This window comes from Gouania willdenowi, chromosome 9, assembly GCF_900634775.1.
Source record: "Gouania willdenowi chromosome 9, fGouWil2.1, whole genome shotgun sequence".
Classification (NCBI taxonomy): domain Eukaryota; kingdom Metazoa; phylum Chordata; class Actinopteri; order Blenniiformes; family Gobiesocidae; genus Gouania; species Gouania willdenowi.
Window position 1 is genome coordinate 42,994,222 of NC_041052.1, and position 16,139 is coordinate 43,010,360.

The 16,139-nt window shown below is 34.2% G+C and overlaps 1 protein-coding gene across 1 annotated transcript; it reads right to left on the reverse strand.

Annotated features, from left to right (window-relative positions):
* LOC114470331 (prostaglandin E synthase 2-like) lies at positions 1-6,026 on the reverse strand. The gene is made up of 7 exons (XM_028458484.1): positions 5,731-6,026; positions 4,829-5,017; positions 3,988-4,043; positions 3,550-3,702; positions 1,704-1,904; positions 982-1,099; positions 1-246 (listed from the first exon to the last, which is right to left on the reverse strand). The coding sequence occupies exons 1-7, from the start codon at positions 6,007-6,009 to the stop codon at positions 82-84; spliced, it is 1,161 nt and encodes a 386-aa protein (XP_028314285.1). The 5' UTR covers positions 6,010-6,026; the 3' UTR covers positions 1-81.
* Between the last annotated feature and the right edge of the window lie 10,113 nt (positions 6,027-16,139).

A 16,139-nucleotide genomic window follows, 5' to 3' on the forward strand; every position in this document is an offset into this window, starting at 1 on the left:
TATTTTTCAGTTGTCTTTATACTACTGTACATAGTCTTCTTTACAAACCCTCCACACCCTGAGGTGGGCCGCTCTGAAGCATCACAGTTCAGTGTCTTTGTGGGTGGGGGAGGGGCTTCCTGTGAGACCCTCATGTCTGAGAGCAGCTCCCTCCACGCGTTTGTACCAGTGTTTGACTTTGGTGTTTTCCATCATGTCGTCAAACGCCTGCAGACCCTCCATCACACGTAGGACCCCAAACACAGCCTGGAACACACAACACGTGTCTAACATCAGCCACCGGAGCGTGTCAGCACACTGTTTAAAGGAGAGTAAAGGTCCCTTAGGAGAGCTCTTCTTCTGTGTTTTATTGTCTACTACCAAACCTCAGAGGGGAAGTGTCGCCCCCTGTGGTCACAACTGTTTTTATCCTCTTTCTGTAAACAAAAGAGGTTTACATCCACATCTTTAACTTTTCCTGATTTTTTAGAGCAACTAAAAGTAGCACAAGTTGTTATTTTGACTAAAAAATCTACTAAATAATCTAAGGCTGAATGTTTCAATAGAAAACAATGGGATGTTTACAGGCAGTGGGGCCGTGTGACATCATCAATCATGTGATTTCAAGATGGAGGAACACGGGCTCTAAAACTGTAAAAGTAAAGCAGTCCCATTCTTAAAAGGCAATTAAATGAATATGGTGCCAAATACTGTGTTTTGTTAGACATAGATCTATTAATAAAGACATTTAAAGGCCACTATATTCTCCTGGGGATACAGTTATGTACATTTGCGTGTCATCTGCATATTGTTGTTTTTTAGTAACTAAGTCAATGAGTCATTAGACTCCTCTTTAAAAAAATATTGATACTGACATTTACTTTCCTTTTTAAAACAAAATACAGAGAGACCAGTTGTAGTGAAACAGTTTTTTGCTGCTAGAAACAGTCGTTCTAATGAAACCTTGTGTAAATGGTAGAAACAGGATAGAAAGTATCTCACGAGATCTGCCAGGTTGGGTTGATCTCCTCCCATGAACTTCCTTTTCTTTCCAATGGCTGCGATCCAGTCGTTAACGGCTTTGTAGAGATCCTGTCTGACGTCATCCTGCAGGTTGTGTCTGTGCAACAGGCAAACAACAGGTAAACAACAGGTAAACAACAGGTAAACAACAGGTAAACAATGGGTTAAACTTAAGAACCTTTAAAATCTACGTTAACAGAATCGAGGAAGGAATCACAAAATCGACCAATGAAAATGGAATCTATTGGAAATGGACAGAATGTGGATAAAACGGCGTCATTGTGAGACAAGGAACATTTTTTTATGAAGAAATGTTTCTGGGGACCGCTCATTATGTGCACTGCCCCTCCCCCTCCCATCCTTGCTGCTTCAAACAAAGTCTAAACACCTTCTAAACTGGCAAAAAAACTACGCTAATCATCACTGACTCCTAATTCAGAGTTTAACTTTACTGTGTCTGTGAAACTCTGTCTGTTTCTCATGGTAAAATGATAAATGGACATGATTTATATAGATCTTTATCACCACTGAAACAGTCTCAAAGCGCTTTACATATCAGCTCATTCACCCAATCACTCTCATATTCCTTAAAAAACAGAATAAAAAAATGTAATGTGAAAACATGAGTTATTTTATAGAACGCTATGAACCGTGTGTTACAGGTGGAGGTGATAGAAATAAATCATGTGTGTGAGACTCACCGACTCTTCAGTCTTTTACTGATGACAAACATGGCTGCAGCACCAACGTATTTAGCAAAGAACCCTTCAAAGGTTCCAAACTTTCCTTCACGTACGATGTAGTCGAAGGAGGCCAAGGCCTCGTCGGTAGTTCGGTACACGTTTGGTGATATAAGATGGACCAACCAGTCATCAGCCCACTGACGCCACTTCATCTCCTCTCTACAAACACAAAGTACACCAGGGTTGGGCTCAATTACAATTGTAATTGAACAATTGATAACTTGCTACAATTATGACAATTGTAATTGATTTTATGGGTTTTAATTATAATTAAATTATAATTGAGTTCAGATAATTGACTGTAAATATAATGAAATTCTTAATTAAACACAAGTACATACAGTACATATGTACATATGTAGTTAATAATTATTAAAATATGTTTCAGATCAACTTTTCCCACTGTCATTTTTAAAATAATATAACCCTAACCCACACCATAAATAGTAATAAAATATATTCATTGATTAGGAAGCCTAACAATAATATTTATTAGTGTATTTTACAGCTGATTTAAGACATGGATCAAATTTACCCGTTAGCATTAGAGATGCTAACAGAAAGCTAACACAAGAGGAAGGTTACGTTTTAATAAGGATTATTTATTAAAGGCTCAGTAATTGTGATTAATTTAATTTTAACTTTAAAAAATTATAACGGTTCCTACTATACTAGAAATTCTACACGATGGTACAACTGTAGATTATGATACTACTGGTACGTTTCTGCGGTTGCCTCTACTCTCCTCCTGACGTCTCACTGCACAGTCTAAACTCACTGCATGATATTCACTTGAAAACAAACCAACATGGCAACCACAACAACCGGACTCCACAGCTGCTGAATGATTGGTTGTTTGCCTGTTACTGGTGACGTACAGAGATATGATTGACTGTTTCCTCACGCTGGGTCCGCCCCTCTGTAGCTGATTGGCTGTTTGTGTGTTTCTGCCAGCAGAAGGAACTCTATGAAAACAGCTCCGCTTCAACAGAAACTCACTTCATAACAAACAAGCTAAAGTTCTGTCTCACCTGGACACGTGTACGTCTTACAGTCACAAACACCAGACAACACATGGTAGAAGCACCAGCCTGAGTGGTGAGTCTGTGGTGGGGGCGTTGTCCCAAAACCAAACTCCAAAAGTCCCTTTAGGAACTATTTTGTCTTTAAACGAGGCAGAGATGTTAAAGCAAAAGGAGATCTACTGTGCAGGCGCTGTCACCAGCTATAGGAGCTAAAAGAGGAAACACTTTTTTTTTTCCCGCACGGACAGAGCGATTTATTATTTAAATTTTTAAATTATTTACATTTTTTATTTACAGAGATATCTACAATATACAAACAATATTTCCAAATGATATACATACAAAAGATGAATCACATCCAATCTCATAAAACACCAGTGACGTCACCGAGAAAATACATAAATATATAGTTTTCTCAGGGAATCAGTTCCTGTTTATTATATTTTATCCTCTGGTTTATTATGTTGGAGAAGAAACATTATTGTCTAATAGTTTTTTTTTATAAGACAATGGATTTGTTTTCCTAAGTTGATATTTATATTAGTTAAACATAAATTAATGTACAAAGGAAACTGAATGATCTTTCTTTTTTTTTTTACCATATAAATTCTAACTTAATTTATTAGTTTTTTATAGTTTATATGCTTTTGTTCATGTACTCTTATCATGCACCAAACAACACTATAAGTAACGTGATACTTTGTCTGGTATAGTATTGTGGTTACTCATTTGTATCGTGACAACTCTAACAGTGAGTGTGGTGTGTACGCTGTACTTACTTCTGTAATCCTTTCTGAGGGTAAATCACAGCCGTCTGAGCCTCACTGAGCATCAACCAGTACTTGTTGGTGTATTCAGTTACTTCTTTCCCTCTGTCATTCACCGCCTTCATCTCTGGGTAGCAGCACAGGATCTCTGACATGCTTTTCTCCCTCCATCACACACACACACACACACACACACACACACACACACACACACACACACACACACACACACACACACACACACACACACACACACACACACACACACACACACACACACACACACACACACACACACACACACACACACACACACAGACAGACACAGACAGACACAGCTTTTTATTCTGTCAGGTTAATAGAATTTTACTTTAAAAATAAACCTGTTAAAGAGCCAGAAACATCAACATATAGCATGTAACGATATAAAATGAGACAAGGTCAGCTTACTTGTTAATTAAAAAAGTCTTGATTGAACTGATGATGACAGAGGAGTCGTTTAGTTGCTGCAAATGAACAGAAAAAGAGAGGGAAAATAATATTAAAATAAGTATTAATGTTACAGAATAAACAGATTTTTAAAGAATTCAAAAATGACCAAAACATGCTTTACACATATATATATATATATATGTGTGTGTGTGTGTGTGTGTTTGCCTATCCATCACTGGCCCTAAAACCTCCTTCCTAATATATGACTAGAAAGTATAAGTTATATAATAATAATAAGTTTTTCCAACTGTTTGCTATGCTAATGCTAATGCTAACTGCCCATCAGCTCCTACTGAGTAAGAACCACAAAGAGTTAAGTTTTTACCTTCTTCTATCCTTTTCACTGAAAGCACATTTCAACTTTACATTAAACTCATATTTGTGCTGCTGCTGACTAGAAATAAATAAATATATAAGTCGCTGAGGCATAAAATCACTACCTTAATTTTAAATGAAAAACATAGTTTGGACAAAATCTGGTCAGTTTAATTAAATCTAGTGTTTAGGAGGATAAAACATGTTTGCAGTTGTAATTAAAATGTAAATATATCCTAATCTGCTCCTCTAACCCTCTTTACTGTACACAGACTCAGATTAGCAGAGAGCATGTGGATTTAATAGAGATGACAGTGCACATATTTATGGTAACAGGAACTAACATTTTTGTTTCCATTTATGATTTTCAACAGAAAAATGCTTTAGAACTGGCCTCACTTGGACTTTTAAACATGATCTTATAATTAGGCTTTTAGAGCACAGTAATAATGAATAACCCCACATCCAGAGTTCTGTCTCTTACCACCTCTCCATCCACCATGAGGATGGGAACTTTCCTGTAGGACGACCATTTGATCTCTTTCCTCATCACAGGGTTCACCTCCACCACATCATAGGGTAGTCCATGGTAGTCTAGGAAGGCTCTGACCTTACTGCAGAACGGACAGGTTTTATACTGGTAGAGGGTCAGCTTTAGAACCCCCCCTGTGTCCTGGAACACACACACACACGCACGCACGCACGCACACACACACATTATGAATGGAACCATGCAACCAGCGTCTAACCAACTCATTGCTTTTTCACTTGTTGCCTTTTTCTCTCTTTTTTAATTCATTTCTTATGAGGTTTTTTTTTACACAAAAAAGAGAAAAATTTAAGCGTAAAGTTATTTTACATTTGTTTTATTTATTTCATATTTTTTTAGTTAGTATAGTGTTAATGTTTATAAACCTATAAGAACCAGCGGTCCGCGGCCCACAACAGGGACAATGAATACAATGTCACTACAGTTAATGAGTGGGAGAAAGTGCAAAATTAACAAAAAGCATTAAAAATATGGGGTTTTATGATGTTCATTTTTAGTTAAGATAATAATAATAATAATAATAATAATAATAATAATAATAATAATAATAATAATAATAATAATGTAAAGGATGCTGATTAAAACATGAAGTGAAAATACAAGAAATGATATAAACTATTGAAATAAATCTATTCAGGAGGAAATAAATACTGTTCCATTCACTTATTTACAAAATAAAATGTGTGTTATTATCACTCATCATTACGATCTATAGATGTTTTTAAATACAGTAAAATGTTGTAGTCAAAGTTAATGACTTAAATTCAGAAATCAGAGAAAGGAGGAACATTTGAGAACCACAGCTTTAGAACCTTCCACCAGGCTGTGGGTCTTACCTTGGTGTCGCTGGGTTCTTCTGCCTGGTGTTGTTGAACAGAAGTCTTTAGAACCTGGTAGAATCCCAGTCCACCACCTAGGAGCAGAGCACAGCCTAGAGCCCGGCCTCTGGGCCCCTGAGGGCGGACTAACGGGCTGCTGGTCCGGTAGAACCTTCTAGAACCCCGGGTGTTGATGTTATACAGTAGATTAGTGAGAGAACCGGGCCTACGGACCACCGGAGAGTCCAGAACAGACCAGCCGACCTTTGCTAACGCTCTGCAGCAGGCGGCCGCCATGATGGATTTACGTAAACTCCCAGAATGCATCACGTCTGGAGGACGGCTTCTTCTTCTTCTTCTTTTGGTTCAATAGCAGGTTGTAACCATGACTTATCTGGTGCATACCGCCACCTACAGGAGACTGCTCTTTACTTCAGTATTTGTAGTTTTCTAACCTTAAAGGTATTACTGTAGTGTCCTAAAAACAAAACAAAACAAAACAAAACAAAACAAAACAAAACAAAACAAAACAAAACAAAACAAAACAAAACAAAACTAACTAACTATAATAGAACACAGTGTTCTCCAGCCTCTGACTGAGACGTGTCACTAATAACTCTTGTTGGAACAAATATCCAACTTCTTCCTAAATCAGATCCCCAAGAATTTCTCCGTCGATTTCACGATTATCTTAATCTTTTCAGTTTTCTTGGCAGCGTGAACCGAACAGTTTGTGACCTCGACCATGAAGATTAAAAGCTTTTTTATTATTATTAATATAGCATTAACTGTACCTTGCACTGTTCACTGCTTCAGCATAGTTTAAACCCTCAGTCTGTTTTTCTATCTCTACAGTTCTTTGACTCTCTTCACATCTACTGAATGCTGAGCTATGCTCACAGTTAGCAACACTTAGCTTCTTCCTGCTGTTATGTGTCTGAACCAGTTACAGTATATATGACCTGAGTGGAGGAACATACATTAGAACTCTGATATCTTATGAAAACTATACATTTGTAAAGCATCTCCTCTAAATGTCACAAATGTCTCTGAAACACATTGTTTAACCTCCATTATTCATATTTCAAACATTGTATCCATTATCACTTCCATCTGTTGGGATAAAAACCACTTCTTTATGGATATTTTTACCTTCACTTCTAACAACTTTCCTCCAGTCTTTTCCACTTTTCTTGCTTAGTCATTAATAATGAATCATTGTGTATTATTTTAGATGTTTTAACTTCTCTTATAGCTTTTTTTTTATAAACATCACTGTTTTACAAGCAGTGAAACGACCCTCGAGCTTCAGTTTGAAAACGACTTTAAGCTCCTCCCCCTGGCTTTCCTGTCCTGGTTCATGTTTGGTTCATTAGATCAAAGCTTTAAACTCTTTGATTGTGTTTCTGAACCACGTGTTCCTTTACTTTACTGTCACTTCTTCTTCTACTAGTTTTTAATGGTAGTTTATTTTATTCTTTTTATGTCATCTTCACACGTTGAACATACATTATTGTAAAAAGATAGAGAATGAAATAAAATAAAATAAAATAATACTAACAATAAAATAAAATACAATAGTATCACATATTTTCCAATAACAGCAATAACGAATCAACAAAAACGTACCAGGATCAGGACATAATTAATGAAGTGAATTAATTATATTAACATAAATTTCTCTAACTGTGTACAGAGTTTCAGACTCATTTTTAAAATGTTTTCATGGATTTAACAAATAGAATAAAGTTGTTTTTGCAAAATAAGAAACTAGGATTTTATTTTAATTTTATTTTTCAATCATTATTTATGTATGGAGAATTTGGCTGTCAGTATTAAATTATTAACAGCAAAGTCTATATTTTTATCTTTGGAAAAGTAACCAAATTAAATACAATCAACTGTTAGTGGGAATAAGTTTATTTCTCCATAATTCCTCCCAAAATGTACAAACAGAACAATTAAAAAATGCTCCAAATCTTCTATTTCACTGACACAACCTTTAAATTTAAGTCTGATAAAATTATTATTAGAATAATAATAATTCTTAAGTTTTAGAATATAATAAATCATCTCTCATCATTATTTAAACAGGTACAAATATTGCTTTTGTCTATTTTTTATACATCCTGAGGGTACAAGTGACCCCAAATTTCAAACAAAACTATTCATAAGACAATATATCTCCTGAATTATTAAAGAAGTGTACAAATGTACAAATATACTTTAGACAAAATACAGATTTTCTGTGGATCAGTATGTATTGATTGTTCCATAAGGTGTTTTATGAGTAAAGTTGTGTTTAAAGATCATCTTCCAGTAGAGAAGATGCTGATGGAAATCACAGAGCATTATGGGTAAATTATTTCACTTAAAATCACAACAAAGTGAAACATCTAAACCTCCAACTTTATCAAAGATTAATTTACAAACTGAAAACCAGAGAATTTTGATTATTTAGAAATGTTATAACTTCATTCATCACATTAAAGACTATTACATTTATACCTTATGATATTTAAAAATATCTTCTTTTCTAATAAAGTGGTATTTTGTTTTTCCAAATGAAGTTAAATTTAATTTGGTTCATTGTTTTAATCATGTTCTGTGTAATAATAAAAAGAAAAGGACAGATAGATGATTCTAGATAAACCGTCTATTTTTATAAACAATATCCTGCCAAATACAGTGAAGTCTCTCTGTAACTATATCTGTTTAACATATGTTTATCTATTACAAATATTATTTTTCTCAGTTACAGTTTTATCCTTAGATATGATCATTCCCAAATATTTCACCTCACTTTTTAGCTGGATATAAATATATAAATATAATATATAAAGGCTGTAGAGGGTGGTCATGTATTGTTATAATTTCACAGTTATTTAATTTTAATTGTAAAACAAACACTTTGTCATTTTTTTAAAAACAAAGTTGTGTCATTGATCAGCTGCTTATTTTATTATTGATTTCCTTTTATATCAATGACTTCAATTCCACTAAGTTTAATGAGCATTTAATGAACATTTCTACAAACATAATAAAGAGTAAAGATGAACTAGCACATCCATGTCTATTAATATAATAAACCATGTACCTAAAGACACTGAACTATTAATATTATATAACATTCTAATCACATCAATGCATTTCTGCCCAAAACCAAAGTGTGTCATTGTTTAAATAATAAAAAAATGTTCAACACAATCAAAGTCTTTATAAAATCCAAGAAATATAAGTTATATGTTATTATGCATTGATCGTCCCTTTAATTGTGTCTCATTGATTATTATAATTTTATAGTCAGTATTTAAAAGTGTAAATGGTGTTAAATTATTATTAAGTCTTTTATGTTTTCCAGGTTTAGGAATCAGAAAGATTAAACACACAATGATTGTCCTAAATATCAAATCTCTCAATTCTTTCTAAAAATGTGTGTAAAAGTTAGTGATTTATAACTGAACTAATTCTTTAATGGAAAAATCACGTTGGTTTTTAAACGTATTAAACGTTTTACTCCTGGAAGTTTTGGATCTTTTCACAAAATAATAACGTTAATAGCAAAACATTTTAGTCAGTATTAAAAATGTAAATGTATTTTTTTAGGAATGTTACAGTGTCACTAAAGTCTTTTTAAGTTCAATTATTGGTTGGTTTGTTTTTGTTTTTTTATTTTTAGGTTTGTATTTTACATTTATCTTGTTTTTGTGCAACGTCTTACTCTAACAATATTAATAATTTGTATTTTGAACCTGTTACTAAGATTTATATTTAAACTGACTTTTATTTACTTGTTTGTGTGTTTTTTATGTGAAACATTTTATCAATTTAAAAACAGTCAAAAAATTCATTCTGCTCATGTTTTCTCCTTATGGTAAGTGTCTGTGGGTACAGTGAGACCACTATGTAAGTGTTAACAATTATTCTGATTAAAATAATATTATAACAATAATATGTTCCACACACGACGACCAAGTCAAATTTTTTGTGCTGTCTTTAAAACTGTACTTGGCCAATAAAACATTTCTGATTCTGAAATATTTATTACTTGTATTAAAAGCCGTATAAAGGCCAACACATAAACCTACGTATACTGTACCTCTACTGTAAACTAGTTCTCACAGCATTTCTAGATGTTTTTTATATTATTGTTTTTTCATTGCAAATAAATGTCACATTTATAAAATATTACTAATATAATACACTATTTTGAATTATTACTTGTTTATACTAAACATGTAATAATTTAAATTATTTTATCATATTAATATAGTTAATTTCATAAAAGTATACATATGTTACATATACATATATCTTATGGTGCCATTCTGCACAAGTTTTAGTAGCTCAGTCTATTGATTTGACGTAAATACTGTGTGTGTGTGTGTGTGTGTGTGTAATAGACAGAAGTGACCTACTTGATTCCCGCTATAGAGACAAAGATAGCTCCCTTACTTTTTATAAATGTAGTGTTTATTCATATATACAGGAATAAATTAATCTATAACGAGAAAGGGGAATGTACATTAGCTCTATTTACAAATCAATAAATACAGACATCATCAGGATGGTTTTGTACACAGGTTTTTGGAGGAAATAACACAAAGATTAGGTAAAAAAACAAAAAACAGAGAAATATTAGTTCAAATGGCACAGAGTTCAAAGGTCAAAGCAGTGATGAAATCTAACCACACACGTCTTTTATGTTCAAACTCACAATGAATCAAGTGAAAGCACAGAAATACACACAGACAAGTACACACAGAGCATCACATCAACCACAGAGGAACAGCTTTAACCATCCAACACTGTGACATCACAGCTTTAACCATCCAACACTGTGACATCACAGCTTTAACCATCCAACACTGTGACATCACAGCTTTAACCATCCAACACTGTGACATCACAGCTTTAACCATCCAACACTGTGACATCACAGCTTTAACCATCCAACACTGTGACATCACAGCTGTGACATCACAAAGATGTGATGTACATTAGAAACACAAATATTCATGTTTAAAGAATGAAACACTTTTAGTTTCGTTCTGAAAAACTGAGTCAAAGGAAACGACAGAATAATAATCAAACCGTGGTTCATCCTGTTGTTTTAGGACCAAACTTTTATGTGATTTAAACACATTATAAAACCAGGGTTGGGCTCAATTATAATTCATTACAATTATGATGTCATTATAATTGTAATTGTAATTGAACAAATCTATTGACGTTGCAATTGTAATTTAATTATATTTGAGTTCAAATATTAAAATATACAAATCTATTAATACCAATATTTTAATGGATTATTAGTGTATTTTACATTTTATTCAAGACGTCATTAGCATTAGAGATGCTAACACAAAGCATTTTATATTTATTAAAGGCTCAGTAATTGGGATTAATTGTAATTGACTTACAGAAGAAATATTAATTATAATTGGAAAGAAATGTTGATCAACGTAATCATAATTGAGTTGTAATTGAACATAAGTAAGTGAAAACAATTGAAAAAGAAAAATGTAATTGAGCCCCACCCTGGAGGTCAGTGTGTAAACATCCATTGGTCACATGATCACCATTAACATCATGTGATAAACGATGATCAATACGTTACCTTCACAATAAATCATGTGTTTGTGTTCAGGGTTGGAGGGTTTACAGGAGTTCATCACTATCGGGGGGTTTGAACCCTGGACACCCTGAGAAAACACGTATAGACCCATATTATATTATATTATATTATATTATATTATATTATATTATGTTATATTATATTATATTATGTTATATTATATTATATTATGTTATATTATATTATATTTATGACCCAGGGGGTTTTAAAGACTCCAGTTGATTTTGAACGGAGGCAGAAATGTGCTTATGTGGAGAAAACCCAGGCATGCACAGGGAGAACATGCAATCTCCACACAGAAAGAGAAGAACCATGGGTGGAGGTTGAACCCAGGACCTTGTTGCTGTGAGGCAGCTTTGCTCACCACTACACCACCACCACCGTGCACCCTCAGAATAAACTCATTCATAAAAAGGAATTTAAACAGCTTTAAGTGGAGTTTTCATCATCATCATCATCATCATCATCATCATCAGGTTACTGATGAATGGCTTCAGTTCAGCTGTCACATGTACCTCACTATAGGCATATTTCATAAAATCAATGACAGTAAACATAATAAAAGGCTGATGCTCATTGGTCCTTATGGCACATGTAGGGTTACAGTAACAGTTACTGTAACAGTAACATAATAACACACAGTGAGTAATGACTATAGCTATTGGTTCTGTTCACAGTGCTCTACAGGATGTGCTCAAAGATCAAAGTGTTCAAACATGAAGGGCAGCTACTGTATCTACATCAATGCTCCTCAAAGTGGGGTCAAAGGTCACATGTAGAAGGGTGGGCGTGGCCTTTAATGTCTAAACATTTTTAAAGTCTGAGATGCTGTTGAACTTTTTTGGGCAAGAATTTAAAAAAACTACAAAATTTGGTCAAATTCTCTGATTAAATAAGAATACTGGGGTAAAACTAAGCTTTTATTTTGAAATAATAAAAAAACTGTTATTTGACAAGTGTTGACAGGATTTTCTATTGTTCTTCTGCTACAGGTTTATGCTGCACAGAGTAGTTGATTATCTTTACTCCCCATTTCATTAAATGTGTATAATCACTATCTCTAAATATTTTACTGTATCTTCTTATTCTGTGATTTCCTGCTGAGATTCTAACCTTCAATGTTTCTGATCTGCTGTTATTGATTAATATGATCTGACTGATGTTCAATATCTAGCCTCTCCTGTTCTCACCTTCCTTTACACTCAGACTGTATATATATACATATATATATATATATATATATATATATATACAGTCTATTCCAAAAGTCTTAGAACAACAAGGTCAATTTCTTTGTTTGTGTTTTATACTGTAGATATTTGGGTTTCAGATCAAAACATGAATATGAGACAAAAGTTTTTATTTCATGGTATTTACATCTAACGTGTTAAACAACTCAGGACAGAACACCTTTGTTTGACCACACCCACTTTTCAAGTATAAGCAAAAGTATTGGAACAGAAATTATTAAATAAACTTAAAGTGAATAACATTTAATATTTGGTGACATAATTCTTACTTACAATAAATGCATCAAATCTGTGACACATTTACTTCACCAGACTGTTGCATTCTTCATGTGAAATGTTTTTCCATACTTTTACTGCAGCTTCTTTCACTTCCTGTTTGTTTCTGGAGGTTTCTCCTCTTCAGGAGCTAAAATGTTCTATTGGGTGAAGGTCCAGTGATTGGTCAGTCTAAGATCTTCTACTTTTCCCTCTGATGAAGTCCTTTGTTGTGTTGACAGTGTGTGTTTTGGGTCTTTGTCTTGTTGGATGATGAAACTTCTCCTGATTAGTTTGGATGTATTTTTCTGTAAATGTAGACTTCAGAATTCATTCTGCTGCTACCATCATGAGTGACATCATCAATAAAGACTAGTGAGGCTGTTCCAGAAGCAGCCATGTAAGCCCAAGCCATGATATTACCTCCACCATGCTTCACAGATGAGCTTGTGTGTTTTGGATCATAAGCAGATCTTTTCTTTCTCCATACTTTGGTCTTTCCATCACTTTCATCTTGGTCTCATCAGTTCATAAAACTTTGTTCTAAACATTTGTGGATCATCTCTGAACTTCTTTGCTAAATCCAATCTGGCCTTTTGATTCTTTTTGCTGATGAGTGGTTTGCATCTATTGGTATGGTCTCTATATTTCTTCTCTCCAAGTCTTCTGAAAACAGTGGATTGTGGTACCTTCACCCTGCTCTGTGGAGGTGCAGTGATGTCACTGACTGTTGTCTTTAGGTGTTTCTTCACAGCTCTCACAATGTTTCTGTCATCAACTGCTGTTGATACCCTTGGTCGACCTGTTCCATGTCTGTTGCTCAGTTCACCAGTAGTTTCTTTCTTTTTCAGGACATTCCAAATTGTTGTATTGTTTATACCCAACTGTTCTGTGTGAGTTGTTTAACACGTCTAGATGTAAATACCATAAAATAAAAAATGGAATTCTGAACTTTTGTCTCATATTCATGTTTTGATCTGAAACCCAAATATCTACAGTATAAAACACAAAGAAAGAAATTGACCTTGTTGTTCTAATACTTTTGGAGGGGACTGTATATTATATATATATATAAATTGAACGCTGATAAAAACAAAAAGAAAACAGACTTGAAATAAAATCAGGAATAAATGCATTTCAAAGTGAAAAGGGTTTTCCTGCTCATTTCCTGTGAAGCCTGAGGGAGAGTGAGTGAGATAGATCTATAGATAGATAGATCTATAGATAGATAGATAGATAGATACAGCTATAGATAGATAGATAGAGTGATGAGGGGTAAACTATGTTAGCTATGTAGACAAAGTAGAAAGAGTGAAATCAAAGACATAATCAATACAACTTTGTTAATAACACCTGTGCCAAGTGTCTCTCTAATGAACACACACACACACACACACACACACACACCTACTGAATCTTTAGGAGAAAAACCAGGAACAAATGACACAATTCATTAGTGAGTAAACAAACTAACATCATCATCATCATCATCATCATCACTGCTGTTCATATCATAGAGCATTAGAAACATTCAACCATAGCGATGCTGTTGATGGATATGAACTGATACACATACTAAACTAAACATCACTCCTCAGTAAAAGTCATGATGCACCAAAATTCCAGCCATTGAAAATGTTCAAAGTGCATTTTATGTTTTTAGCTGAAACACTTTTTTCACAGAAACAAGTCGACTGTAACAGGTCACAGGTGTGTGTGTGTGTGTGTGTGTGCGTGTGTGTGTGTGTGTGTGTGTGTGTGTGTGTGTGTGTGTGTGGACACAGAGCATCACACATCTGAGCAGTAATGCTTCTGCTAAGCAGAGTTTGAGACAGAACAGTGAGTGTGATTTATGTATGTGTCACTAGCTGGGTTTCCATTACAGATTTTGACAAATTAAAAGTGATATTTCTAAGAGTTGACAAAGTATAGCTGTGTTTCGAAGGTGTTTCCATTGAAGGTTGGTTTGGGGGAGGAGCCTGGAAACTCTGGCGAAATCTCATCCTGTGAGACGCTCCAAACCTCCTTAGAACACTCTGCATTCAAAAGTTTTTTCACGTTCATAATTTTAAAGTATAACGCTAAGAAATGTCTGGGTCTCCTCTTCTGTTCACACTCAGGGAGAAGTGGTCATGTGACCAGGTACGCCACGTTCTGTGACGTGTATTTGCGGAAAATAGCACTTTTGTGACACATTTCAATATTGAAACGTTTGAAATTCCTCCTCATGAAAGCATCAAAACTTTTTAGTGATATGCTATTTTGTGCATTTCCACGGGTGATGGAAACACAGCTACTGTATTTACGTGTCGTTCCACCAACACACACCTCTACACAGCAGACTGACACATGCTGAGCATTAGCATTAATCTGTTCCAGTCAGAACACGTTTCACAGAGATCCTCTGATCTACATCACTACTGTACCAGGTCCACGTTATTAACATTATTACTGGCATTAAAGGGGACAGGAAATGATGCAAGCTGTAATCAAAGCACAGTGTGTGTGTGTGTGTGTGCGTGTGTGTGTGTGTGGGTGACTACAATGCACTTTGTGTTTTAATGAGAACATATTTAATGTGACTCTGTTCCAGCAGCTCAGTCAGTTATAGGCCTGTATATTATTATTATTATTATAAATTAGACATTTTATTCTTTGAAGCATTAATATTAATTTATACAAATGTTTTAATTTTAGTGGTTATAACACCTTCAGAGCCATAAATGTAATGGAAATAATCATTTGCAGAATATTTTTTTAGTGTTTTTAAGTTTTCATTTTGGTGCATCCCTAGTAAGATTATTATTATGAATGAATGATGGTAATATTGCAGTGAATAGGAGGATGTTCACTGAGTATGTGCAGCAGGACACACCCACCACTCTATTTCTATCAATCAAATATAATGATGTCATATCCATGTCTAAACGTGAGGAGCTGTTTGATTAATAATAATATTTAAAACATGGCGGTAAAAAGCAGAAAGTGATGATGTCACTGGTGAAGGGTCACTTATTATTATTATTATTATTATAGATAATAAACATCACCACTTCAGAGAAGCAACAAAATGTACAAAACCACAGGAAAAGTTAGTAAAGATTGAAGTGATGAGTGGTAAAAAAAGATAGTGTTAATTGATATGAACGTTACGCTAGATTCATCTCTAGCTTTAGCAAAAAACGTGTTCATTGAACATAAAATGTCATTTTGTTAAAACCTTCATTACATCACAAGAACAAAGATGGAGGACGTGTTTCATGAGTTTAAACCTGTCCATGTGT

Bases quoted from the DNA above. Each gene is read 5' to 3' on its own strand.
- LOC114470331 (XM_028458484.1), bottom strand. From the start codon at position 6,009: ATGGCGGCCGCCTGCTGCAGAGCGTTAGCAAAGGTCGGCTGGTCTGTT. The intron at 4,044-4,828 runs GTAAGAGACAGA...GTTCATTTGCAG, and splicing joins TCATGGTGGATGGAGAGGTG to CAACTAAACGACTCCTCTGT. The intron at 1,100-1,703 runs GTGAGTCTCACA...CCTGTTGCACAG, and splicing joins AGTAAAAGACTGAAGAGTCG to ACACAACCTGCAGGATGACG.